General features: G+C 34.7%; 5 protein-coding genes across 5 annotated transcripts; 1 reads left to right on the top strand and 4 right to left on the bottom strand.

The window, feature by feature from the left end:
* Positions 1-2,103: 2,103 nt before the first annotated feature.
* Positions 2,104-4,649, bottom strand: LOC107631899 (single-stranded DNA-binding protein WHY1, chloroplastic). Its single transcript, XM_016335482.3, has 7 exons — positions 4,315-4,649; positions 4,099-4,199; positions 3,920-4,012; positions 3,676-3,770; positions 3,430-3,503; positions 3,073-3,161; positions 2,104-2,495 (listed from the first exon to the last, which is right to left on the bottom strand). The coding sequence occupies exons 1-7, from the start codon at positions 4,532-4,534 to the stop codon at positions 2,373-2,375; spliced, it is 795 nt and encodes a 264-aa protein (XP_016190968.1). The 5' UTR covers positions 4,535-4,649; the 3' UTR covers positions 2,104-2,372.
* A 645-nt stretch (positions 4,650-5,294) lies between these two features.
* Positions 5,295-6,592, bottom strand: LOC107634791 (SPX domain-containing protein 1-like). The gene is made up of 3 exons (XM_016338212.3): positions 6,322-6,592; positions 6,107-6,239; positions 5,295-5,872 (listed from the first exon to the last, which is right to left on the bottom strand). The coding sequence occupies exons 1-3, from the start codon at positions 6,556-6,558 to the stop codon at positions 5,487-5,489; spliced, it is 756 nt and encodes a 251-aa protein (XP_016193698.1). The 5' UTR covers positions 6,559-6,592; the 3' UTR covers positions 5,295-5,486.
* Positions 6,593-12,148: 5,556 nt separating this feature from the next.
* LOC107631900 (zinc knuckle (CCHC-type) family protein) lies at positions 12,149-15,801 on the top strand. Its single transcript, XM_016335483.3, has 8 exons — positions 12,149-12,502; positions 12,585-12,640; positions 13,044-13,206; positions 13,502-13,590; positions 13,853-13,985; positions 14,514-14,606; positions 14,893-14,995; positions 15,085-15,801. The coding sequence occupies exons 1-8, from the start codon at positions 12,296-12,298 to the stop codon at positions 15,447-15,449; spliced, it is 1,209 nt and encodes a 402-aa protein (XP_016190969.1). The 5' UTR covers positions 12,149-12,295; the 3' UTR covers positions 15,450-15,801.
* A 578-nt stretch (positions 15,802-16,379) lies between these two features.
* Positions 16,380-18,777, bottom strand: LOC107631901 (uncharacterized). The gene is made up of 8 exons (XM_016335485.3): positions 18,417-18,777; positions 18,038-18,120; positions 17,878-17,886; positions 17,687-17,775; positions 17,519-17,592; positions 17,373-17,423; positions 17,205-17,281; positions 16,380-17,025 (listed from the first exon to the last, which is right to left on the bottom strand). Exons 1-8 carry the CDS (start codon positions 18,668-18,670, stop codon positions 16,403-16,405), a joined length of 1,260 nt encoding a protein of 419 aa, XP_016190971.1. The 5' UTR covers positions 18,671-18,777; the 3' UTR covers positions 16,380-16,402.
* Positions 18,778-20,395: 1,618 nt separating this feature from the next.
* Positions 20,396-22,258, bottom strand: LOC107633969 (pectate lyase-like). The gene is made up of 3 exons (XM_021119703.2): positions 21,883-22,258; positions 20,882-21,785; positions 20,396-20,813 (listed from the first exon to the last, which is right to left on the bottom strand). Exons 1-3 carry the CDS (start codon positions 22,101-22,103, stop codon positions 20,589-20,591), a joined length of 1,350 nt encoding a protein of 449 aa, XP_020975362.2. The 5' UTR covers positions 22,104-22,258; the 3' UTR covers positions 20,396-20,588.
* Positions 22,259-27,538: the final 5,280 nt, after the last annotated feature.

Below are 27,538 nucleotides of genomic sequence, written 5' to 3'. Positions count from 1 at the left end.
CCGACGTAAAGCTCTTCCTCTCTGTTGACGACCCACTCGGAAGTGCTTAAGCTCGGCCTACCCAGTGTTCAGGACGAATCACATTCATTATATAAATTGTATGAGATTTTACAAGGAAAAAAAAACTCTGATATCATGATAGAAATAAAAATAGAGATCATGCTAATTCAAAAGTTATTTCCATCCGATTAAACATAAAGAAGAAAAATTTGGGACTAAATATCATTCTACACCAATGCACAATGAATTGAAGTGATATGACACTAGTGCTGACCAAAATTTGAGACTTTGTTATTAGTTTTTTTTCTTCTTATATCAAAAACATTTGAGTTCTAGTTATGAGAGTAGGGATGTGATTGACGCAAGGCAGAAGCAGAAACTGCTTGTCAAAAGAATCAGTGGCTGGTGGGTGTGGATTTTTCCCTCAAAAACCTCCTTGCTCCAATCGGTCCAAAAGCAAAAGCTGCTCCAATCTTTCCAGAACTTGCTCCAATCTGTCCAGAAGTTACTCTAGCAATTTCACTGTAAATTTATCAATGAAAAAATAAATAAATTAACACTTTTGACAATAAAAAATATAGGAAAATAAATGTAACATAGTCCTAATTGCAAAATAAATGTGGTTGTAAGGCGAATATAGGAAAATAAATGTGGTTGCAAAATAAAAAATATAGGAAAATAAATGTAACATAGTCTTAATTTAAGGTAGCCACTCAAATGAAGACATTTTCATCTTAAAATGATAGTTAGGATATTTTTTTATGTCCACGGACAAGGGTTAATCTATCGCAAGTCGAAACTTCATTTAAGAGTTTGTGGTTGTAAGGCGGGATTCAAATATTCGATATTAATAAGCTAATCACGAAATCATCCCAAATTAGTTATGATAAGTTGATAACTAAGATGTTAATATGTATTATGTTAAACAGTTTGATCGGACATGTCAAATTATGTAACAGCTTTTCGATGATTATCATCACATGAAAATATTTTCAAACGATTATTCATCTAACTTAAAATCATGAATGGTCAATTGAAAATTAAGGCTTACTCGGTAATAGCAGAGGTGAAGTCGCTGGAGACGGCATAGGGATCAGGAAAATAAGCTTTTTGGTTTTCTATTTTAGCAACCTCAGCTCTTTGCCACCAATAAGGATCAAAGTCTCTGGTTATATCCTTGATATACGCATCGGTTTCTAGGATGTTGGCATACATAGTGGGAATGCAGGTTAGTGCCAACAAAAGAATTGGCAACAAAACTTGAATTTTTGATGCCATGGCTAGAGCTTTTATTTTATTTTATTGAGAAGAAAAAAAAAATTATTGTAAAAAGACGCCTTGCCTAGGGACTCCTTGTTAATTAACAAGAAGTTAAAAACAAAGCTCCCCATGTTAGAATGAAAGATTTGATATTTATATGGTAATGGGCAGTAGAAAGCACCATAAACGAGTGTTGTGGATGTCCAATTATTTAGGTTGAGATTGGTGCAAATTTGGTAGAGGCCTAAGAAAGTGCCTAAAAGAAAGGGTTATCTTTTTGTCAAATGCATGATTTTGAGGTTATTAGTGTTTTAAGGATTAATGTTTTGCTATTTTGCTCCTTTCCCTCTATCATCTCTTGCTTGACTGAAATCTTTCAATCCAACTTAGAACTTTATTTTGCTATTTTTTCCAAACACTTTTTAAGTCTTTCTTTTTTTAAACTTGCTTGAGACTTGAGAGATCTGTTTTTCTTTAATTAGAGTTTGAATCTATAAAATTGCAAAAAGTAATAAACTATATCCTCACCCCCCCCCTCCCCTTTTTACTTTTTTATATCCTCATTCTTCTTTCCATTGTGTTTTTGAAAAAAAAAAAAAAACAAAACAAAAACAAAACCATAGTTATATATTCATATATTATTATTCTCTTAAATCTTTCCAATTGATACTTCTAAGTTATAAACTTCTATGAATTTCTTAAATAGGTTTTTTTGAGTAATAAAACAACTAAGTTTCTAAAGAATTGTGTAATGCGAGAAAAAAAAAAATCATTAAAAAATGAATAAGAAGAATTACAATAAAAATAAAATCTTTCAAATTCGCTATCTCTTTTGGAAATTCCTTTTCAAGCCCAATTGCACTAGTATTTGATTCAAGTGATTAGAGCAATTTATAAACACGTTTGAGCAATCTCTTCATTGAACACACTAGTCATAACTCATAAGACATACAAGTATACTACAAAGGAAAGCAAGTGATCCCAACACTACCATCTCAAAATTCCTAAAACCATTATCAGCTAACAGGGCAAAACGAAAGTGAATTTAACCCATTTCAAAGTTGAGAGAAGGCTCAAATAGGTGGTGCTATGCAATGGCAGAAAGCTGATGATCACAATCTATTCCATTCATAGTCTCCTCCATATGTAGGGTTTGCATTATTCGCTCCTCTCGAATCCTCTGGCTTTATTGAGTTCGCAAAGGTGTGCCAACCAAGAAGGTATGGCATAATAAACTGTAGTGATAACCAAAAACAAGAGTGAATGAAATAATAGCAAGGTTGTATACAAAGAAGACAAATTACATTTAAGCAAGCAGGAACCATGTTGTGTTGTAGACAAGTCCTTGTTTTTAAGGCTTAAGAAAGTATATTATCATAATGAATAACATATTGAGGTCATCTCGCCAATGAACTCTTAAGCTATTCAAATATTTGGATTCTCTTTGAGTGACAAGCAGCAAAAATCTTTTTAAGATTTGGTGCCTTCTTAAAGCATAACACGTACTCCTTGTTTGGCCAGACAAAAGGAACATAGAAATATTCCAGACCAAGGACGTGTTTGGTTTGGGAGTAAAAAACAAAAGATGGGGATGAAATTTCATGGATGGGCTCCATATGTACACCCAAGAACATGCCGTAAAAAGGTAGAGCTGCTATTACTATCGATGCAAAGCAGTTTCATATATAAGTCAGATATTGAGTGCTAATATTCTTATATGGTAATCAGTCATTTCAGCTGCCATAGGTTTCCGACTGGATTATAATAGAATTTAGCAATGCAAATTTTGACTTGTGAGAGAGAGAGAGATACATTGAAAATTGAGCTCAAAACTGTTAACTCTGCTCTTGAAACAGGGATGTAGATGTTTTCATCGACATTCACAATCCTGTTTTGAACACCTTCAAAAATAACATAACAAAGTCAGAATCGGAGCAAACATAACTGCATATCACTTCATTATAATTTTATATTGTGTGCATCAACATAAAAATGGTAATATATGATACTCTTTAGATAACTACACTAAAGACTGATCACCGTCAAAATATTCCATTGATCTGTGATATTATCAGCTCTTTGCAAATCGCAACATATGTAATGGACCGAATCAAAATGGCAAGAAAATTAAATTAAACAACAAAGGTTCACAAAAGGAAAGAGGATTACTGAGGTTAAACATGTGACCAGAACCATCCGGAAGAGGATCCACCTTCAAAACTTTTCTAACTTTACCTTCATCACTGCACAATATAAAATTTCAGTCCTTTTTTATTGCCAAACCTATAAATACAGCATGCAATTTTTATCACAAGACAAATCAAACAGTAATTAGTGACATTATAATATGTTAATCCAATTAAAAATTCACATTTTATAATAATTAGAATTCAGAAAAGTACAGCATAGAAGTACCTTTTGCCCTTCATAGGATCATGGAAGAATTCACAAGACTCCCTTGCGCCAAGGCTGATCACAGTTCCCATTTCACCCACTGATAAAGAGAACACCTGCAATCAAGCAAACAGGACCAGACATTGTAAACTACAAGAGTAACTCACAAAGTCAACAGAATAATCTATTTTAGTTTCTGAAGATCAAATTCCGAAGTGACAGATATCGTGAAACAGACTCAGCATGTCATTATCCTCAAATTCACCTGCTTTCTAGTCCAATCATACTGGCGCGAAGCAATTGCGGGTGCAAACTGAAGCAGAACATAACCTTCCCTAGATATTTTGAATGCCCCTGACTGCAAAATTTCACCATTATAGTCCACAAAGATTAGAACAGATCCAATGATATAACGACCACCAAAGCCAAAATGAAGCAACATACATCGAGCGGTGCAAATTCCGGAGGCCTAGGAGTGATGGAAAGTGCAGCCTTCCCTTTGTAAATGGAGTGACCAACATAAACCCTAGGTGGCAAAGCTCCACCTGAACACACACACATACAAACATCAAACCAGAATTAGGGGTTAGGGTTTAGGCTTTGTTTTCTCTCTCAGCAAACAAAAACTGTTTAATTGAAGAAAGGGATAGAAAGAGGTACCTGAAGAAGAAGAAGAAGAAGGTGCGGAGGAGGAGAAGGTTTTCTGGTCGAAGAGGTCGGAGTGGCGGCATGTGATGGAGAAGGGCTTTGGAGTAACAGAAGAAAAAGGAAGGAACTTTGGAGAGAGAAAGGAATGGTTCTGAAGGCAGAGAGGATTGGAAGAAGAAGAAGAAGAAGAAGAAAGTGATGAAGGGATTGAGTGTAGCTTCAACTGCAACATCCTTCACTTCTTCACCTTAGCTCCCTGTCTTCTTCTTTCGCGGCTATTTCAATCTCCTTATCATCTTCATTCTCTAATCAAATAATTTCAACACAATATCTTCTTTAATAAATTTATTATTTTATTTTAATATTATTTTCAACCTATATTAAATTACAGAAACATAACATTATCCACGTTAACTTACCTACCCAGCTACATGAACCTTTTTATTGTCCTAAATATAATATCTAATATTTGTATTATTATTGTGGATATCTTTTAGTTGTTATAATAAAGTAGATGCTATATTATGTGGAAATGACTCAAAAGAGCGTTAATACAAATATTACAACGCACATAAAAATAGGGATGAAGGCAGTAAAAAATGTGCAACAAGGTTTAGGCCATGTCGAGTTTTAAGTTTTAGACTAATAATATTATTATTATTACGAGGAGTGCTAGAGCGAGCAACTTTTGTGATTTGTAGCCATTAAATAGCCATCAATAATGATTTTAATGCTATGAGATTGATGTGAAATTTCATCCATGATTTACTTTTCTTTGTTGATTACATGCTGGCTAGAATTTGATAAAGTTGCTGGTCCCCTAGACTTTTTCTAATAATAATAATAATAATAATAATAATAATGAGAAGGATTTAAAATGCAACATCGAGTAAGGCTTATACTTTAAATAGAAAATGAATCTTCTCAACTGTTAAAAAAAATTGAAAGAATAAAATATAATTTCTAATATTTTAATATATTAACGACAAGAAATCACATTTTACTCTCTCAATTTCTAAAAAGAAAATTGAGGAATTCATTTTCTTTTAAATCCTTCAATTATTATTATTATTATTTCCAAAATAAACACTCGCAAACATAGTGAGAGTCAACGGATTCTGATGGATCACTTTGCTGCCATTTTATGATGTAGTGCAGTTATTTGTTTTGAGTTTATTCATCCTCTAAATGCTTGGAGTTGAAGAAGAGCTTCCACTGCTCCTAATCTCTCTGAGGGTTTGAAGTGCCATCAAAGTTAATTTGATGAACTCATTCTCCATGTTTTCAATCTTATCAGGAACTTCTTCGGAAACCTGCTGCATCTTTGGGATCTCTCCACTTGTTTCATTGTTCCTATTATTATTATTATTTTCATGATCATAGTTCTCATCATTTGTTGATGGCCCTTCATATAAGGGAAAAAGAATGCTCAGTATTATCTCGCACTCCTTTACAAGCTTATTCACCACATCAATCTTAAAGAATGGTTGGTTCAACACTTGTTGAATGAAAGGCAATCTGTGTAGTGCTCCTGTTCGCTTATCATATTTTTTTATTATCTTCACTAATCCTGCACATACAAACAAATCTCTTATCTGTATTTAATGTATCCATTCAATATACAAAATTAAATCATTTTTTTATTCAATAATACTAATCATTAAAAGGACAATTTTAAAATATAATCTTAACTAACCAAAGATCACTTCAGTAAATAGTAATAACAAAACAAATATTTAGGAGACAATAATTAATGCATATATATAGGATCATGCATATAGGAACATGCATATATTAATAATACCTGTGTAATTGAGCAAGCTATAGTTCTCTAACAAAACCATCTCTCCATGTAGATCCACCATGTCCCTCCCTAATGCCATCAGTTCTGCATCTGAATCCAAATCAATGGCCCTATCAACTCTGTCTTGCAATTCCTGTAATACAAACACCATTAATAGAATGAGTAATAATACAATAATAGAAAGAGTAATAATAATATATAATACATTAATATACCTTCCATTTGATGATGTACTCTTCCTCCTTTTCAACAAAGAAAGCGTTGAACTTGTCAATTTCTGCCAGCAAGAGTTGAAGGAAGTGGTTGACATATCTGGGATCCAAAAACAGCAATTGGTCTCTGGGACAAATAATCTTCAAGAGCTTCTTCAATTCCTTATAACACAAGAACTTGTCACGCCACTCAGGCTGGGTTTGCTCCACCAGCTTTCTCAGTTTCTTCATGAAGTGCATCCTTATTGTTGTTTATATGATAGAGTTCACTCTAATTTAATTTCGTCAACTAGTAAAGATACATATTTGCTTCACCTTGTAACTAATAAATATATACACAACTATATGTCTTGGTTTTCTGGGTTTCCGCGTCGTGTATACCCTCCGAATATTCTTGTTGTAGGTATCGATAGAATATTCAACTTTGAATACACCCCTGTATGTAAGCTAGGTTCTCAAAGGACAAAGTTAATTTTTTTTTTTTTTATATCACAAATTAGATCATTATTCATCTAAAAATTAGTTATAAATTACAAGATTTTTTATAGTTAAAATAAATTTTAATTGTTGACTCTTTTTTATGGTTTTGGTTATTTCTCCATTGGGATACTCGATCATGGACTTGTATATTCCAACAAATTTTATCTGTCTCTTTGGATAGAGGTTGGGGAAGTATCCAACCTAGGAGTAGTGTCCGATGCGTAGAGGAAATGGTCGTTAAGAATATCCCATTAAAAAATCTTGTATTGACTATAAATTAACATATGATAAAAATTTAGGAATAATTATTTTCGTGTTTAATATTATTAGATGATAATTTAATTAAATTTATTAAATTATCTAACAATTATCAACTATTAACTTTATATAAAAATAACTGGATATAAATCTTAACCTTAACGTATATTATATAATACGAATATACGATACATCCGATGTATAGCACTAAATATCCATCAACGCATCAACTATAATGATTAATGGCCGTAGCCGTACGTAGTAGGTTATTTTTAGTAGGTCATTCACAACTCAACTCAATCTCATATATGAAACCCTATTTAAAAATAACCTTAGTCGATTGTATGATTTTTTTTACAGGAATTGTATGATGGTTACGGTAATGGAATCTTCTTCAATAAGTGAAGATATCCCTTGCGCACATCTGATTTTGAATATATAATATAAGAATTTTGCTATACATTTAAATTTAAGTAATTTTTATCAACTCATTTTAATTAAGTTTGTCTAAATTTAATAAAAATTGTTCACAGATATGTACATGAAATCACACCATCCCTTTTTTTTTTCCGAAAAAATAGTACCAAAATTTTTAATTGTCATACACAAATTTTTTAACATTGACACAAAAAAAAAATTTATTTTAACATAAAAAATTTTTAAGATTTTAGACTTAATATTGCACCTTCCTTTTTTTTCTTTTGTTTTTTTCGATTATTTTTCTTTTTTTTGTGTAAAATTTCTGTATTTATTATCAAAAAGAATTGACCAAAAAATAAAATAAAAAGTTGCACGTTTTTTTTATATTTTTCTTAGAGAATAAAATATTAAAAATTATGTGAATATGAAACAAAAAAACTATAAAAACAGAAAGAAAGAGAAGGAAAAATTATTTAAAGAAAATATAAAACAAAAGAATAGCATAGAAATTTTTTTACCACGACATAAAAATTTTTTAATTTTGATCTCGAAACTTCTTAATTACGACACATAAAATATAATGCTGCAGTTTTTTTATTTTTTTTTATTTTTCTTCTTTCTTCGTGCATAATTTTTATATTTTAATTTATAAAGTTATGTGTTTTTCTTTTTAAAATTTTTGTGCTTCTTATTAGAAAAGATAAATCAAAAAATAAAATAAAAAGTTACATATTTTTTTTATTTTTTTTGTTTGAGTTTTTTTAATTTTTTTATCTTTTTAGAGAGTGAAACAATAAAAATGATGAGAGTGTAAAACAAAAAAATTATAAAAATAAGAAGAAGGAGAGAAGGAAAAAAAAGAAAATAGGAGTAGTACTAATTAGAGAAAAATATAAAACAGAAAAATAGCGAGATGAAAAACTAGGAAAATGCAGTATGACTCTAACAAAGTAACAAATTAACCATGTTATTCTTATTAATTATTATATACTCTAATAAATAAATATCAAATTTAAATTATATTACTGTTCCGGCCCAGCCCATCAGGCGTTTTCCCCCAGTCCGAGCGGCCGACTCGATGGGCATGTCGAGCCCGAATCGGGAGGAAGACCGATACCTTTCCCCCTCCAGCCAAGCACATGACAGCTGGGGGGAAAGGAAGCTTCCTGAAAGGCGGGTCTGCTCCTGTGGGACCCGCCCTAGGTACAGAGTATATAAGGGGAGGGCTCAACCACTCCCCCAAGATACGTCACGATTTCCTCACTTTTACTGCCACCTGGTACGACTTTTGACTTGAGCGTCGGAGTCCTTTTTCCAGGTGGCTCCCCCTCATCAAATCATCAGCTCGGGAGGTCACGAAGTCTCAGTCCACACGTGCCAGTACCTATCCAGGAAGACCATCCACGCGCCAGTGACCCAGATCCAAGCTGGTTCTCACCATCACACACTCAAAACATCTCCGACCCGTCCGAGACCCAAAGTCACGAACATTGGCGCCGTTTGTGGGGACTGGCCTGAATGGATTTTTCGTTGGGACCAGTGGAAAGAGAGGATGGAGGTGAGCCACGTGTGGAGGACTTGGTTCACCGAACCAATAGGGTAGCCTTCTTGGCTTCCTCCAGCGAGCGCACAAGATCCCCTCCCCGGCGAGATGATCTCCCCTCCCGTTCCCAGGAAAGGCGTCCCTTTGGAGGAACGGGGAGCGACAGTGCAAGAATAATGCAGGAGTTGTGCCACAGGGTGCAAAACCTGGAGCGGGAGCTAGCAAACAAAGAGCGCTTCCAGCCCACTTCGAGTCAATCTCGTTCCCGATCTCCTCAAAGGAGGGGAAAACCAGGGGAAGAAGCCCCCGGAGAGACCGCTCTAGACGCACGCCGACCTCCCGATCCCAGTCAGAAGGCCAGGGAGAAAGCAGGGAAGTGCCGAGGAGACGGCAAGACCCCAGAATCTACACTCGACCTCTAGTGAGACATACAGAGGAGGAAAACCGAGAAGATAGCAAGGAGAGACTAAGGAGGCGGCGACAACCCGTAATCATGGGGGCAACCCCTTTCCACCACTCCATCCTCGAGGTCCGACTACCGAAACATTTCGACAAGCCAACAAACATGAGGTACGACGGGACCCAGGACCCCTAGGAGCACCTAACGACCTTTGAGGCCAGGATGAACCTGAAAGGTGTGGGTGATAAGGTGCGATGTCGCACCTTCCCCGTGACCTTGGCGGGACCGGAAATCCGCTGGTTTACGCCATCCCTCAAGGCTCTGTGACGACTTTTGCAGATATAACCCGCGCTTTTCTGGCTCAGTTCACCACGCGCATTGCCAAAGCAAAGCACCCAATTAACTTGCTGGGGGTGACGCAAAGAAGCGGGGAACCGACTAGGAAGTATTTTGACGGGTTCAATGATGAATGCCTAGAGATTGACGGCCTGACCGGCTCGATGGCCAGCTTGTGTTTGACAAACGGGCTGTTGAATGAAGACTTCAGGAAATACCTCACCACTAAACCTGTGTAGATAATGCAAGAAATCCAAAATGTGGCTAGAGAGTACATCAACGACGAGGAGTTCAGCCAAGTTGTGGCAGCTAACAAGCGGCAACCCGCCTATCACCCTGCTCGCCAGCCCGGTAACGGGGAAAGGCCTAAGGAGCACTCCAAGGACGGAGGGCCAGCTAAAAGCTTCAAGCCATTCTCCTGGGTAGGAAAGTTCACTAACTACACCCCCTGACGGCCCCGATCGTTAAGCTATACCAGCAGATAGCCGACAAATGCATCTTGTTGAAGCCTCGCCAGCTCAATGACAGAACTGGAGGGAACAAGAATCTCTACTGCGACTACCACAAGGGCTTCGGCAACAAAACCCAAGATTGTTTTGACCTAAAGGACGCCCTGGAGCAGGCGATCCGGGAAGGTAAGCTAGTGGAGTTCTCTCACCTCATAAGATAACCCAGGAGGCAAGAGCGCGACCAATCTGGCGACGACAGGAGCCACACCGTGAAACCAAGGCAAGAGCCCGAAGATGATGACCGTGGCCTCACCATCGTGAATGTCGTAGTTGGGAGGGACGTTGCACCAAGGTCTAAGTCGGCAACAAAGAAAGACGTTCAGGTCTTGGCTATGTCGTCAGCTAACTAAGGACCCTCCCCCAGGAGAATCCCAACGATATCGTTCGGACCGGATGACCAAACAGGAACTAACGCTAAATGCTACAGTGAGCCTATCTACAGTTAAGCCAAGGCTAAATCTATAGCTAAATGAAGAGAAAAAATCAGGAACCTAAATGGCAACCCCCTAGCATCTACCTAACGTTGTTACAAGTCAAACATGCAAATCCAACACTTAATCCAAACAGGCAGGAGCAGGGAAAAGCATGTAAACAGCATATAAGCACACAACAAAGCTAAGAGGCATGAAAGAAAGAAAGGGCTTACCAGAATGATGATGATGATCAAAAGAGACTGGGAGTATCGCAGAGATTTGGAGGGCGATTAGGAATGAAGAATTTCAGAGAATGTGGAAAGGAAAGGAAGAGTGTGTGATAGCAATTTGGGAGTGGGAAACTGAAACGCAAAAGAAATGAAAACTGAACAGTAACTGACGCCTAGAAGCGCGAAAGATAGGGGCAAAATGGACATTTCACTCAGGGTTTAAGCAATTAAGAGCATTAAATGCCCAGCGTGGAGAACGAGGCAACGAATGACATTCCCTCGAAACGATGAAACCCACTCGCGTGTAGGAGGCACACTACGGTACGACTAAAGGAGACCAAAACGTGCCAACAACGACGCCCACGACCATAGCTAGCACGTTGGGGGCACTGTTTCGCCCCAGCCTAGCAGGTGTTTTGCCCCGACCTGAGCGGCCGACCCGACACCTTCCCCCCTCCAGCCAGGCACATGACAGCTAGGGGGAAAGGAAGCTTCCTGGAAGGCGGCTTTGCTCCTGTGGGACCTGCCCTAGGTACAGAGTATATAAGGGCAGGGCCTACCCCTCCCCCAAGGTACGTCACAATTTTCTCATTTTTACTGCCACCTGGTACGGCTTCTGACTTGAACGTCGGAGTCCTTTTTGCAGGTGGCTCCCCCTCATCAAATCATCAGCTCGGGAGGTCATGAAGCCTCAATCCACACGTGCCAGTACCTATCCGGGAAATCCATCCACGCGCCAGTGATCCAGATCCAAGCTGTTTCCACCATCACACACTCAAAGCATCTCCGTTACGTCTGAGACCCGAAGTCACGAACAATTACCATTAATTATATTGCAGGTTGAATATAGTTGAAATCTCGTGCATGTATATTTTGTGAAATCAACGTATTAAAAATTTAAAATATAAAAAATAACTAATATCAAAAAAGAAAAAAAAAGGATTGGATTGGTTTTTGTTCACATTTTGTTTAATTATAATATTATTAATTTTTTAAAGTGTTGTAAAAGAAAAACTGAAAAAATTAAAAATATTTTTTTGGGTGAGTAGACGGGGCTGAGGCCCGAAAAAAATCAAACAACAACCAACAATATTACTTTTACGGTTTCTAAATAAAATTACAAAAAACAGAAAGTGAAAACAAGAATAAAGCCCGATAAAGTGAAAACCCAAATAGATAGAGCCCAACAAAGCAGTGGGCAAAAAATAATAATAGGCCCAAAAGTTGAGTATTCGATGAGAGAGAGAGAGAGAGAAGGAGGGGGAGGGGGGGGGGGGGTTATCGTAAATGTGAGCGCATCGGTGTCTTGTTGGTAGCCACACGCTCCATCATCGTCAACGGAAAATCAAAGTGTTTTTCAGTTTCCGATCAAAAGCAAGTTCGTCGAGATGTTAGTACTATTACTACGCACTGCGGCATCTGGTGCTGTCACATATCCATGCAAATGCAAGGCACCACCACTAAGAACAAGAACCCGAACCCTGCTGCATCTTTTCCTTCCAATTCATCCCAACACCAACATCAATTCCACCATCCTTTGTTCTTCATCCTCACTCAATGATGACTCATTTTCTAACCCTAAACCAACAACCAAGGCAAGCCACAACACATTCAGTTACTGTTATTATATTCTTTTCTTTTCTTTTTTATATTTATGTTTATTTTGATGATGCTTAGTTGGGTTACACTCCTCCAGAGGAGCTCTTTGGCCTCGACGTTGAACTCAACCCAAGGTATTGCTTTATGTTACTACATTCCCATGCCATCGATCATTATGAGTCTGAATTTTGGCTTGTGGTGTACTTCATTTTTGTTTATGAAAATCAAACATGATTCATGTTCACTTCATTCAGCACCACAAAGAAAGTTTCTTGCTTTAGGCGTCTGGCCCCTTCTGGCCTGGAGTTTCAGCTTGGAAGTTGATGCTTTCACTTCAGTTTATTAGACAAAATCATCATGTCCTTTTAGTTGATGTGGTGTGGTACTGCAATTAAGTGCAAACTGAAACTGTGTTGACTATCTTCTTATAATAATGCTCACATTGTTTCAATTAGACCAAAATTCATATGGACAACTGAATGTTGTTAAGATACACCATATAAGTGACTTGAGATTAATTTAAAAATTTCATTGCAGCAAAACTAACTCTCAGACACAAGAGCCAAGGTCTTGGTTTGGTCCAAATGGACAGTATATCAAAGAGCTTCCTTGTCCGAGTTGCCGGGGAAGGGGTTATACTCCGTGTACAGAATGTGGAATAGAAAGATCAAGATCAGATTGTCCAAAATGTAACGGAAAGGTATACATTTTTGGGTGTTATACTGTTATATTGTTCTCAGAATAAAGGCAAATTTCAATTTGGTCTTACCAGGATTCAATGACTTGGATAATTTTGATACGCAAAATTTAGTAGTTGAATCAGCCATTCCTTCTTTTGTATCTTATGTGGTTATATACAAGGCTTTTCACTGATTCTCAGTTGGTATTTCGTTAATAGTTGTAGTAGTTGCGAAAAACTAGGATATTAACATCATATTAGTGCAACCATATCTGCTAGTTTTCTCACGTTCTTCCTTTGGTCTTCATGTAAACAGGGTATAGTGACTTGCCACCAGTGCTCTGGAGAATGTGTTATATGGGAAGAATCCATTGATGAGAAACCGTGGGAGAGAGCCCGTTCAATGTAACTTCTGAGAAGCAAACTTCATCTTTTCCAATGTTTTTAAGAATTCTTTTCGTGGCTGCATACATGAGTTATGATGCACATCTCTTAACACTTTCAAACTTTTGTAGTCTAAGGCACAAACACTTGAAAAGCATACTTGATTTACACACAGATCTGGATTGTTGTTTATACAAACCTTTGAATCCTGAAAAATGAATTTATTTTCCAAGTCCTATAGGATGTTTCTTTATGGATTATTTGTTTAATTTTTTCTTTCCAGTTCACCACTTAAAGTGAAGGAAGATGATGAAGTAGACAAGTTAGACATAAAGTTAGATGTGAAGAAAAAATCCAAGCGTGTTTACCAGTCACCATCTCCTGAAGTGGGATTAAAGATTAGTCGTTCATTGAAAGTAAGTTAGCTGCTTACCCTTATGTAACACACTTATATTTGATATAATTTCTTACCATGCATGTTTTTTACACAAAACAAAGAATTGAGCCCATTATCTAGTTCCCTTGATAGATTGATATATACTCCTTTCAGTGTACAATAACTGTCGCTTCGAAACAAATTTTGAGAGCGACATATTGTGGACTAGAGGGATATATGGCAAAAATGGACCTGCACACTCAGAACCCATATACAGATGCAGAGACCGAGAGAAGAACACAACTGTTTAGAAATATTAAAAGCTAAATTCATAAGTAATAAGAATTCTTCTTATCATGTAGGGTTTAGCATCAGTTTGTTTAATTAATTAATTAATTAATTTATTTCTAAGAGACTTTTCTTAACGCAGTTATGAGTTTCTAACAATTTAAATTTCCTGCACTCTCTATCTACATTATGCCTGTCTTCATATGGGAATCTAAAAAGGAGGATTTATAGATGTTGAGATTGCCAATTTAAATGTCCATGTTTAGTTGAATGATTGCAGAGTCTTAATGCGAAAACTGGTCTATTTAGCAACCGAATGAAGATTATCCACCAGGATCCCAAGCTTCAGGCGCAAAGAGTGGCTGCTATTAAGGTTAGCAATACAAGGATTTGTATTTCATTAAAATTTGGTGTCTCAAAATATACCTTCTCTCAATATTAAATATTAATGAATGATTGCCTGCTTGATGTTATATTCCAAAATGTGCGCAGAGATAGAAATAAAAGTATGCATCAAGCGCATGTGTTACTTAACACTTGAGTATTGGCACAAGACTTCATTTCATGCTAGGAGAAAATTGTCCAAGTACTTGATGCACAAGAGTTTTGGCACACTGAAGATTCGTTATAAATAATATTTTCTTTAATAATGGATGCAGAGAGCCAAGGGAACTATTGCAGCAAGAAAGCATACTTCCAAGACTATGAAAGCTTTCTTTAGTGATCCTATAAACCGTCAGAAAAGGAGCATGGCCATGAAGGGTCTGTCTTGTATCCTTGCACTCAATATTGCTGATTTGTGTTCTTTGGATGTCATAATTATTAATCTATCGTGTCTACCTATAATGCAGGAGTGAAATTCTACTGTCAAAATTGTGGACGCGAAGGGCATAGGAGACACTACTGTCCGGAACTCAAGGATTCTTTGGTTGACCGGCGATTCACATGCAAACTATGTGGGGAAAAGGGCCACAACAGAAGAACATGCAACAAGTTAAAGACAAGCCACGGCAATGGTAGAGTTATAAAACACAATAGGTGTAAAATATGTCGCCAATATGGCCATAACCAGAGGACATGCCCTCAAGTTGTTCCCAGCAAAAGAAGGGACACTCTCTTGAATAAAGCATACAAGTGTAGGTTGTGCCACAAAGAGGGACACAATATTAGGACATGTCCTAGCAGAGTTGTTACTGAAAATCCTCAAGATCAGTAGTCTTGAGAAAAAGACACAAGCTTCTCTAGTGATATTTTATTCACGACAGAAATCAGAACTGAAAAAGCTGTGTTTTGCTCATCCTTGTGTGTTCCCAAAAGGGATCCTTGCAGTAATATTGTATGCTAGAGAGAAAAAATGAATCAAAATTCTGACAATAGAGCACTACCCGAAATGCAATGTAGCAGTTGGTTCCTATATTGGGGATAGAAAGAACTTACACAGTGAGATAGTAGAAAGTAGAAACTTTAGCCGTTCCTTCGGAAGGTATAGAAATTGACTTAAAACTTGTTCCTCAACATGATAAATTATCTTACCCATGTCCTTAAATTATCGTCTCCGCTCTAAACATGTTTTTTGTCCCCAATCTCTGTCTTTTCAGTTTTGGGACAGTAATAAATGCTGCTTAAATTTACATAGTTTTGCATCGATATTCAGACAAAAGCAGAACATTGATTTATCTTGAGCGAATACCCCATCCGGCCTCTGACAATTATCTCGAAAGGGCAACGAGGCCCTCAAGAAAAAAAAACACCGAATCCGGCCCCTCATAAATTTTTTTTGGCACAGGGGCCTCGTTGTCCTTTCGAAGTAATTGTCAGGGGCCGGGTTAGGTTTATTTTTTTTGTCAGGGGCCGGGTTGGGGTTTTTTTTTTGTCAGGGGCCTCGTTGTCTTTCGAGGTAATTGTTAGGGGCTGATTTGGATTTTTCTCATTTATCTTTAATTTACCATGAATTGAAACTTGCTGTGCTAAATAAGAAATCAGAAATGCAACTCATAAACATTAAAGTATCTTTTGTTTGACAATGTTGATTTATAAGCAGACTAAGACTAGGTCACAATGTCACTGTGCACATCTTAGCAATTTATTTGACATCTACAGTTATGTTGAGAAAGTATATTTTTTTCTTAACTGTTTCTTAGCTGCTAATAAAAAAGATAACAAAAATAATCAGTCAGAAATGTTGAAAGCACCATTCCACAGCGATGGCATAACAGTTCTGTGATACATTGGCATTTTGCTGCTTTCTCTAGACACTAAGTTAGGTAATCTGTTGATATTGGAAGAAGAACCAAAGTAAGATATACTGTTAGTGTCATTTTTATTAAGAATCCCTCCAATCCCATCACTGCCCTCTTGTGGATATTTCAATTCAACTTCTTCAGCTTCTTCATCTGCAGAATTCAGGTTTCTCTGCATCAGTTCTCTAAACATTGAGGATTTTAGGAGAAGTCCTAATGCTGTTGGGGAAGATGAAGGTGACTTATAGCATGGACTTAAAGGTGCCGCAAACTTGGAAAACTCTTTCTTCTTGGTGATGTCCAATTCGCTTGCAGGGACTGGATGGAAGTTGAAGTTTGATAGCTCGGTGGCTCCTGTGGCTAGGATGGGGTTAGAGGTTGTAAATATCTGAGGGTCTGTGCTCGGCTTTTGATCTTGAGAGGTGGTAGAGTGTACTCCTCCTGGTCTTAGCCATCTGATGTAAGTGCTCAAGTCAAAGTTTGTCACAGCATTTATGCCTCTGTATTCAATTGCAGCAATATCATATGCGCGAGCTGCCTCTTCTTGTGTACCTTTTGGACAAGACATTGAGCACGTGTAAGATATCAGCCCTTTATCTTGACAAGACTAGTCATTATTTGTTTCTTTCTCTTCTTTCTGTCATTCATGTCTTTGGGCACATTGACAGATAAAAGGGAATGGAGAGAAATGGCATAAAAGGTAACAAGGAATTAAGATTGCGAGAACTCACTGTAAGTTCCAAGGTAAAGGTACTTGTTGCCGAACACTCTTCCAATCCTTGCTTCCCATCTTCCATTGTGATGGTGCCTGTAATCAATTTTTATCCTTAGCATCAAATATATGTTTGTAGGCAACGAAAGGTAAAGTTTGATTGCATGAGTTAGAAAATGCTTCTCACCTTGCTACTCCTCTATACTTTGATACACCTCTAGAAAATCCACTGCTTCTTCTGCAATACACACACAGAAAAGGATATAGATTATAGAACTTGGAATATATCAGAAAATTCTTAATGGCAGTATTTCTTGGGGAAATGAGGTTTACCTTCTCAATGAAGCAAGGTATTCTTCTTTGGTTACAGTTTTCATTATCTCAATTTCTTTCTCATAATCTGATACCTGAAAAAATTATCACATGTTAGTTAGGCATGGATATCAATAAGATAACCATAATGAATAAAACATTATTGAAGTGTATATGCTATTGACATACTGGAAAATTGGTGAACGTTGATGTTCCCCAATACTTAAGTGCAGCCAAATCATAAGCTCTAGCAGCAGCTTCTTCATCATTATAAGCTCCTGATTTAACCATGAGCATTTAATCCAAAAGGGTTAATTTTTCTACTCTGTGCAGTTATATCCAAAGAACATATGAAGGAGTAAAAGAGTTGAAGTACTCACCCAAATACACTGTTCCACATCAGCAAAGCAACACATCCAAGTTCAGAAACAGAACCACGATGGAAATGAACAAGGGTGTTAACAATCAGAAAAAAGAACAAAAACAAACAAATACCCAATGAAAGTGAAAAGTAGCTGAGTCCAAGTTTTCAACATCTACCTTGCTTTCCTTTCTTTTTCTGAGTTGGATTCCATGTCCCTTTATCCCATAGATGTGCTTCATACCTTCCAGTCCATCTGTGTCTGCTTCATAAGAAAATATGATCAGCCTCAAATCAGAATTCAGAAAGGAATAAAGGTTAATTTACTATCAAATTGGTCTTTAGTCAGAGTTACATGTGGTACTTGAAAACAAAACATTATAATTTTGATTTTAGTCTTAAGTAAATGACTGTTTTACCCCACAAAAATCAAAATATTAGATGGCTGAAAAGCCAAATTTTCAAATACCATAGGATAATTAACAATTTCTTAGAGATCATTTTGTCCTTAAACCAAGAAAAAAATGTTTATTTTATTGATTTTGAATATTCACATGCCTGCTAACTCCTCTGAACCTTGAGCTTCTCTTCACGGTGCTGGGGGTCGATTGGCCACTCTGTGGTGTCTGTTGGGCTTCCGGCTGTTCACCTTGTTGTTCATTGCCCCCTAACACCGTTAGAGGCAGAGGCAAAGACGAATCTCTTCGTCGCCTTTTGATGCCCTTAGAAGCATTAGCCTCGCTGCCATCCACCATAACGTGTAACCTATTACATCTTGGGTTGAATTCACTCTTCACAGATGCAAGCTCCATTTCACACTGACTCCTAACTTCTAACTTCTTAGCAATCAAATGTCAAGTTGCCAACAACAGACCAAAATTGGAATGAGTTATCAAGTTCAAACTGTGACTTATATATATACATTACCAGAATTTGTTTCATGCTTTTGTTGCCCTTTTGTTGTTTTTAACTGCTTCTATATACAACAAAAAATGACGATGATAACTTTAATAAAAGACAAATTTTGATTTTGTCAACACCCAAAATACCAAGAAACATCAAAGAAAATTTTCTGTCGTTTGTAAACACCCGGCAGAGCTAAGAGCCCGCAGCTAAGAGCATACTCATTACTTATTAGCGGTATAATAAAAAATTGTCTGGCTCAATGTTGAGAAGCATCCAAAAACAATGCTTTGATAAAATCAAGGTATATCACTTTAGTCATTTGTGCACTTCCATGCATTACAGAGAATTTTTAGATATAAAAAACTTAAGAAAGAATTACTGAACTGAATATACTTTGCGAAGTTATTGTATTAATATAGGAAATTTATCTCAAAATTGTAATTTGCTCGTTGCTCATGATTATTTATTTCAATATTTGGCGGAAGATGTTCCGGACAATTAATATAAACCGAAATGAAATCTCACAAGGACTAATTAGTTCGAATTTTGTTATCAATATAAATATTATTTATTGGGTGATTTATAAATATTTTGTAAGTAAATGAATTTGCAAATATGTCTTAACTTTAGTAGAAAAATCGATGTCAAACATACCTAAACTTTTGTTATCTATTTTTTTATTGGAATTTTTTTGTTATTACTACTTATAATATAAATATTATAACAATGGATTAATAGGCTATTAATCCACTATTGTAAAGTGTAACTTTATATATATATATTGGAACTTCATTTAGGAAGTAAGACAAGTGATTTTGGTGTGTTGTGAATAATAAGTCCAAAGTATCTACGTTATATTTTTTGGATTTTAGAATAAGCATGGGTAAGTCATTTGTCTTGTGCACTAGGGTTATATGCACTACGAAGAGTACTTATTTTGTCAGTAAAGAAAGTTGATAAGAAAAAGGCCTAGTAAATGTCGTCCATAGAGTTTTTATTTGCTCCATCAGTTTGTGCTAAAGTTCCAACAAAGCTTGGCCTTCTCATACCAGATTGTACAGCAGAAATATTCCCTCTTCGGAACTTTATGAACTGTAATTCCTATGGAAACACGTACCTATAGTTGTTATTACAATATAATTAATAAATATGTATGATAAACAATTAATTCTTAATAATCCATTTTCTCAGAATATCGTTAACTAATTCCTAAGTTTCATTTTCTTTTATCAGTGAGTTCAAATTATATCATGGAAACATAATATGTATTAATGTATTATATTTATATTATATATTATGGGTTTAGACGATTTGTTAAGATATATAAAATGAAAATTTTAATTGAAAATATTTTTTATACTTTTAATACAAGGAATATATCAATCATTTTTATTTAAAAATATTATTATTTTCTAAAAAATATTCTTAAAATACTTTTGAGTTAAATTCTTATTTTTAATGTAAGTGGGGGCTAACGCTGCTAATACTTTTTAAATTCTCATTATATGTAACCATGTTTTTCTATTAAAAGAATAAAAGAATCTCAAAGTAACAGCAAAAATTAGTACATATCACCCTTCATTCATGAACTACGGTGGTGGCATTCCTTTCCACCGTTACGGTGTTCTTAATTAATCCTTTCCTATCAAAAAGAAAAAGAAAACTAATGAAAAGCACACAACAATGAGAATGTGTGCAAAAACTGCAAAACTAATAGGTATTTACATTTGCAGCATCCAGCAATGGGTGTTGACTACCAAGATAGCAAAAGAATAATGAATTGAATTATTTACAATCTTTAATATTGGCGAATAACTAATTAAGCTAGCATGGGTGGCCAATTTTGCATGGAAGAACACCCGCAAAGCGTGTAAGCCTTCCAACATATGTTCCTGGCTTGGCTGTGATCATGTCCTCCCTTGAGAATGGTCTGTTCTTCAATTCAGCCCCGGATTGAACGAAGAATGCTCCATTCAAGTATTCATCATTGATTGATCTCCATTGCCAGTTCTTCCATATGCTTTCTTCTGCGTATTCTCTCTTGGTTATCTGAATCAACATAATTTATCATTATTTGTGGTTGCAAATATAAATAAAAAGACTTAAATAAACATTACCTCTTTGGCAAAGCGGTTTTCAGGGGCAATGAACCTGTTACCCTCACTGATGATGGTAGGGTTCTTGCTGCCACCAATGGCATACATCTCCCAATGAGTGTAGTCATTGTTGACAACATGGACAAAACCATGTCTGGCCCTTGGCATTCTCTGAACACACCTCTTGCCGTAGTGGTTGAATGCCAAGGTGATTTGCATGATCTTGTCGCCGGTGTAGCTGTCACTGGCTCCAAACAGCATCACCTCATTGTGGTCAGTGTAATGGCCGTTGGAGATGGTAATGGCGGTGGAGCCCATAATGGCATCAATCAATCCATCGGAGCAATTTCTCATGGAAACATGGTCGATCCAGATGTTGCTTGCGCCAAAGATGGAGATACCATCACCATCACTCTGTGTCCGAAATCCGTAATGAGTTTCGGAGTCCCTAATCATGCCACCTGTCTTGACCACCGTGTTGTAGACCTTGATGCCATGGATAATGACGTTCTTGATGAACTGGACGGTGATGCCAGCACCGTTTGCAATTTGGACATCGAATCCCCTGCCATCAATGGTCTTGTTGCTGGCCATGATGAGCTCTTGCTGGAGCGTGATCACCATGCTTCGGGAGAAGATGATCCACAAGGGTTCAGTTCTTGTCACTGCATGGCGGATAGTGCCTGGTTTCGGAGACAGCAAGTCACCATCTGAAGAGTCATTGACGACGTAGAATTTTCCTCCTTTTCCTCCAATGGTGTTTCTTCCGAATCCCTGAACACAATCTGCAAGTTTTTGGCGGTTATTAGCCCAGTTTGGGTCACACCTCCAGCACCTGTCAATGGGGTTGGTCGCCATGCATGCAGCTCCTCTATTCTTTCCTTTCAACTTCCTTCTTCCTCCACTACTCTTTCCAATAATGTCGCTTTAATTTGTCCAACAACAAAAAAGAAAAAAGAAAAACCCTAAATATCATTATTCTACCTTTAAAGCTAAAATTGATGATGAGAAGAATTACGTACTCACTAATGGCAGAGGTGAAGTTTCCAGAGACGGCATAGGGATCAGGGAAATAGGCTTTTAGGTTATCAGTTTTAGCAATCTCGGCTCTTTGCTTCCAGTAACCATCGAACTCTTGTTCATGGTTCGTCCAGTACTTATCGTTCTCAAGGATGTTAGCTTCAATGCATGTTAATCCCAAACACACAAAATACAACAACAAAATTTCATTTTTTGATGCCATGGCTGCTACTAAACACCTTCCTTTTTTTTTTTTAGTAATGCAGGCCAAGGTTTAAGCTTCTTGAGGAATTACTATAATGACGAAGCAAAAACCCCAACCAAGAAGAAGAAGGGGTGAAATAAAAATATCCCTTTCTTTGAGGGGCTCGTTAACAACAAGTTATATTATTATAGGTCCCGACTATGTTGTGAATTGGAATCTTGGTATTTATAAGTTGCAATGCACTCAATTAAAAACGGATGTATATTATTGTGGATCCCAAATTTAGGCACGGATTCGAGTAAAGTTAGCAGAGGCCAAAAAACACCTACATAAATGGGTTATCTTTTGTGTTTTAAGGTTCCTTATTAGTGGTGGTGGTGGATTCTGAGACGTGATGAAACAAGGTTCAAACTTCACAATTTGGGAGGCACCTAAATTAAAGAGAGGAAAACAAGAAGGGAAGAGTGAACTGTGCGTCGTTCGTAACTTCGTGTTTAATTTGATACTGTAAATGGAAACTAATATTTTATAGAGTATTTATCCATTTTGGTTCTCGAAAAATTTCGGACCAAACACTTTAGTTTTCAACAAAAATTAATTATTCGATTGATTCTTAGCAATTAATTTTATCAGTCACTTAGGTCCTTCAGTCTTTGGCTTCGTCAACTCTAACGGAAGATAAAATGGTCCCTGACAACTCTAACAAGGGGACAAAATGATTCCTGATCCTTTTGTTAAAAAACGACACTGTTCTTCTCCAATTTTCATCATATTTCGCATAATCCTAACATTCATACTCTCTTTCTTCACCTTCACAGCCTTCTTTTCCTTCCTCCTCTTCAGTTGCAAGATCAAGTCATGGTACAACTGTCACGCGTGTCGCACTTATCTCAACATGTCATGGACCACACACTTCCTAAATTTCTGTGACTGATACACCCACCTCCTCCGCACTTCACTCACCAGAAGTATCCACCTCCACGTCCTCGATAATATCACCTCCAACTCCGACAACGTCCACCACATTCTTATAACCAAGTTCTACAACTACCCCAGAGACACGTTTTTCTCCATTCTCCGTCAAGTAATATAGATTGTTGGACATTAGGAAATTATGAGAAGATTCTCCTTCGAAATCATATGCAATTTCTCGTTTGAAATGGACCCCAAATACTTCATTCTTTCTTTTTTGGAGTTCAAGTTGGTAGACCGCTTCGACCTAACATCCAAGCTATCAGTACAACGAGCAATATCGCTATTGCCGCTCATATGAAAACTGAAGCGAGCGATTACTGAACATTGGTTTGGAGAAGAAGTTGAAGGAAGCAATCAGAGTGGTGGACAATGTGGTTAGATAGGGTCAAGCACGGACCCAGCTTGTAGCATGAGGGGGCACTTGGCCCCACTGCATTTTCATTTTTTTTTAAAAAATCGTTATATATAATATGTTTTATTTTAAATTTTAAATGACTCCATTACAAATAAATTAAATTCAATTTGTCAAAATCTCAAATTTATTTTTCTATTTTTTTATTATTTTAACTATTATTTAACCTAATTAAATTTAGTTTTTAGATCATCGCTCTTTTATTTCTTTAAACCCTCTTCTTATTTTATATTTTCAAACTTTTTTTTTTTTTCATTCTTTGTCTAATGGTTATCTTCTCTTTATCAAAAAGTAAATTTTAAATTCTTTATGTTTTTTTATATAGCTCTTTACGACTCTATGCATCTTTCAATTTTATTGTTTCGCTTTTTAAAATTTTCAATTGCAAATTTTAATTCAAACAATTATAATTTAGATATTAATCTAATGTTTTATTTTCTTCATGACTTTATATATTTTATTTTATTCTCAATTTATTCATTCTTATTACTTATTTTATATCTTTTGTTCTATTATATGTATCTATGTTGCATATAAAATTTTAAAATGAATTGATTAATTTACTAATTTAGAATATATTTTTTATTTTTAGAAATAGTAATAAAAATATTTAAATTACAACACATAATTAAACAGATGTATGCCAATGAGTAATAGCTCAAATGGCATAGTCTCCTCATACTCAATTAAGAGGTTGCGGGTTCGAGTCTTATATCTTTGGTAAAAAAAAAAAATTTAATTAAACAGATGTATAAAATCTTTCGTCTAACATTATATTAAAATTAAATTAATTAAAAATATATAACAAATTTAATTATTTTTAAAAGAAAGAAAAAATTATAAATTATATTTCTATTATTTTATATAAACATATTCTTTATATACAAATTTAATTTTTGTAGTATTTATTAATAATTCTAGTTTCAAATTATAAATACTAGTGTATCATTAGCCACTAATATGCTAATTGATTCAGTCTTTTATTATTAAATATGTATAAAAAATTAGTCAGGATAACAAATTTTTTATAATTTAATTAAAATATTTTAAGTTCAAGTTTTAAAAATAAAAAATAGTTTTTATAAATTATATATAATAAATAATATTTTAAAAATAAAAGTGTTCACTAACTTTTTTTAATTTTTATATCTCTATATAATTAATAATGTTCAACAAATTAAATTTTATTTTTGTGTATATATTTTTGTCCCTACTTCTAAAATTTTTTGGGTCCGTCACTGGATAGGGTAGAGGAGGAGGGAAATGGCAACGACGACGACGGGTCTTAACAAATCAAACTTGTTGTCTAGATTCATGCATGGGATCCATATCGAAGGCGACAAATTTCCTAAGTATGAATTGGTTGAGAATAAAGTTGAGAATTTTTCTTCTTGTGAACATTGAAGTTACAGAATGTGCATTGTGTAGCTTGAAGTTATGGTGTTAGACGGTTAGTGTTATGCGAGATATAATAAAAATTAGGAGAGAACAGTGTTGTTTCCGAATAGAGGAGGTCAGGGACTATTTTGTCCCCTGTTAAAGTTGTCAGTGACTATTTTATCCTTTGTTAGAGTTGACGGAGTAAAAGATCTAAGTGATTGATAGTTAATTGTTAGGGACCAATCGAATAATTAATTTTAGTTGGAGATTAAAGTGTCTAATCTGAAATTCTTTGAGAAACAAAATGGATAAATACTCTATTTTATAACCTTACATTTTTTGAGTTTAGTATAACATTGTCATTCTCATTATATAATATATTATTTTATCTTTATTTAAAGTAAAATACAAATAAAATATTAAAATTTATAATAATATTTTTGAACTATAAAAATAGAATTTGAAAAATAAGAACATATATAACTATATTAATAGTATGTCAATTTTACACTAAATTTTATATCAAAAAGTTAATAAAAATTTATCAATAATTTAATATTTTACTAATCTTATTAGAAAAGTAATTGGCATATGATATTTTGCTCTCTATTACACATTTTATTTTAAGTCTAAAATTTAAAATTATAAATAAATTATTTATATTTATAATAAATATTTGTATAAAAATATAAATTATAATATGTTATTAAAATTAAAATATTATTTTTTAATTTAAATATTATTAAAGATGATATCAATCCTACTAAGTCTACTCTTTTATGATAAATATTATTTTAATATTAATATTTTTTAATAATTAAACATATATTTTTATTTTATTAATTAAAAAATAATTTAAATGCATAATTAATTAATAACAACTGTATTTTTATACTGATGTCAAAACTAATATTTAGTGTATGAATAATTGTTAGGATGCTTGTGAACTTACAGCTTACAAGTATAGAAAGTCGGGACTTCAGCTTGTCTAGTACACAAGTGGGTGTTGATAATGATATCTAATCCAAAGAATAAAGATATTTCGATGCTTAATTAAATGAGTAAAATTCGAATTGAATAATGAATATTATGTAAATAAGTGAATAGTACCCCCTTCTAGTATCATCGTGATGAATTTTTATACTATAGACTCCGTAGAATAACAATTTCTTGTTTTTGTGAGTATTACTATTAACAACAAAGGAGGATATATCAGGTAACCGTTGGCACGTTATTCCAATTACACAGATCATTCAGTATATTCCTGTTTCATTTAGATTAGTACAGAATTCTTTAAAATCTTTTTGAATTGTTTATAAATTGATTAGATAATAGGCGTACTAATATTAAAAATATTTTATAAACTATTTATTTGATAATTTATATAAAATTTTATATAATTATTTAACTAAATATAATACAAATTGAATTATAAATTATTATATTTTAGGAATTTTAATTTATTTTAATTTATTTTTTAAAAAAGACAGATTTTTTATACTAAATTTATTATTTTCATTGTTTACAAATAATTAAAAAATAAAAAAATCGAATGAAAATATAAAAATATATAAATTAACTTTGTAATCATGATATATTTAAATGTATCTATTAAAGAGATGTTGTGCCAAATTTTAATTTATTTAAAAAAATTTTTAACAATTTTTATGAAAGATTAAAAAATAAAGTAATAATAGTAAGAGTTATATACAACCTAATTTGTATATAAACCAAATAATATAATAGTAATAGTCTTATACAGCATACATAACTAAGTCAAATAATGTGGAATTCGAATATTTGTAACTAAAATTTTTTATAATTATCATTATTATAATATTTTATTTGTATATGTTTATTGTATATTTTTTTTTAAAAAAGAAAGAACAAGCTCAACACACAAAGTAAAGCGTACAAATGTCAGAAAAATAAATCAAAGTAACTCCTATGTCTTTGACATAGCCATCAACAATATGAGTTAGCTATCACACCAGTTTTTAAAGCAATAAAATGACTTAGCAACACAATTTACCATATTCGTTGCCTTATTCTAAAAGATGACTTTATTTCTACGTATCCAGATATTTTATATAACTGAAAAGAAGCTAACTAATAACCATTTTTTGCGCAAGTCTTTTCTTAAAGGCAACGTCCTCCGATTCTCAAAATATTCTTTTATTGTATCTGGGATGCTCCGAACACGTCCCACATCAGTAATCCATGCGCACCATACTTGCCAAGTATACTCAAACGTAATAAATAAATGTTGCACAGATTCAACTTCTTTATTACAGATAACACACATTATCACGCTGTTCAATGATACCCAATCTACTCAATCAATCCTTTGTATTAACTCGGTCTACTAGCACAAACCAAGTAAACAACTCAACTCGAGGGAAAGCTAGTCTTTTTCATATTCCACTTTTGAATTTGTATCTAAAAATATCATTCGTCAAGATCTCTTTCTGCAATACCTGCACAAATAAGTTAATAGTATAAATGTCTTCTTTATCAAATTTTCACACCATTCTATTTTATACCGCTGCTATCAATCTTATAGCTTACAAGATATCAAGCAGTTAATTCAAACTTTCTATTTTTTATTGACAGAATTTTCTCTTCCATTAAAAATTTTAAACTCACTCTATTCCATTCTAAAATTTACAGTCTTCGAGAGATTCTT

This window comes from Arachis ipaensis, chromosome B3 (assembly GCF_059453495.1).
Source record: "Arachis ipaensis isolate K30076 ecotype BB chromosome B3, ASM5945349v1, whole genome shotgun sequence".
Lineage (NCBI taxonomy): Eukaryota > Viridiplantae > Streptophyta > Magnoliopsida > Fabales > Fabaceae > Arachis > Arachis ipaensis.
Note: the sequence above shows the minus strand (reverse complement) of the source record. Positions and strands in the feature narration are given on the sequence as shown.

Coding starts and splice junctions, on each gene's coding strand:
- LOC107631900 (XM_016335483.3), top strand. CDS start 12,296: ATGTTAGTACTATTACTACGCACTGCGGCATCTGGTGCTGTCACATAT. Junction 12,641..13,043: donor GACGTTGAACTCAACCCAAG/GTATTGCTTTAT, acceptor ATTTCATTGCAG/CAAAACTAACTCTCAGACAC. Junction 14,607..14,892: donor AAAGAGTGGCTGCTATTAAG/GTTAGCAATACA, acceptor TAATGGATGCAG/AGAGCCAAGGGAACTATTGC.
- LOC107634791 (XM_016338212.3), bottom strand. CDS start 6,558: ATGCACTTCATGAAGAAACTGAGAAAGCTGGTGGAGCAAACCCAGCCT. Junction 6,240..6,321: donor AGTACATCATCAAATGGAAG/GTATATTAATGT, acceptor TTTGTATTACAG/GAATTGCAAGACAGAGTTGA. Junction 5,873..6,106: donor TAGCTTGCTCAATTACACAG/GTATTATTAATA, acceptor TTGTATGTGCAG/GATTAGTGAAGATAATAAAA.
- LOC107633969 (XM_021119703.2), bottom strand. CDS start 22,103: ATGGCATCAAAAAATGAAATTTTGTTGTTGTATTTTGTGTGTTTGGGA. Junction 21,786..21,882: donor TTCACCTCTGCCATTAGTGA/GTACGTAATTCT, acceptor GACAAATTAAAG/CGACATTATTGGAAAGAGTA. Junction 20,814..20,881: donor AAAACCGCTTTGCCAAAGAG/GTAATGTTTATT, acceptor ATGTTGATTCAG/ATAACCAAGAGAGAATACGC.
- LOC107631901 (XM_016335485.3), bottom strand. CDS start 18,670: ATGGAGCTTGCATCTGTGAAGAGTGAATTCAACCCAAGATGTAATAGG. Junction 17,424..17,518: donor TACCTTGCTTCATTGAGAAG/GTAAACCTCATT, acceptor TGTGTATTGCAG/AAGAAGCAGTGGATTTTCTA. Junction 17,282..17,372: donor AAGTATAGAGGAGTAGCAAG/GTGAGAAGCATT, acceptor AATTGATTACAG/GCACCATCACAATGGAAGAT.
- LOC107631899 (XM_016335482.3), bottom strand. CDS start 4,534: ATGTTGCAGTTGAAGCTACACTCAATCCCTTCATCACTTTCTTCTTCT. Junction 4,200..4,314: donor TTCTTCTTCTTCTTCTTCAG/GTACCTCTTTCT, acceptor GTGTGTGTTCAG/GTGGAGCTTTGCCACCTAGG. Junction 3,162..3,429: donor TGGTCACATGTTTAACCTCA/GTAATCCTCTTT, acceptor TTATTTTTGAAG/GTGTTCAAAACAGGATTGTG.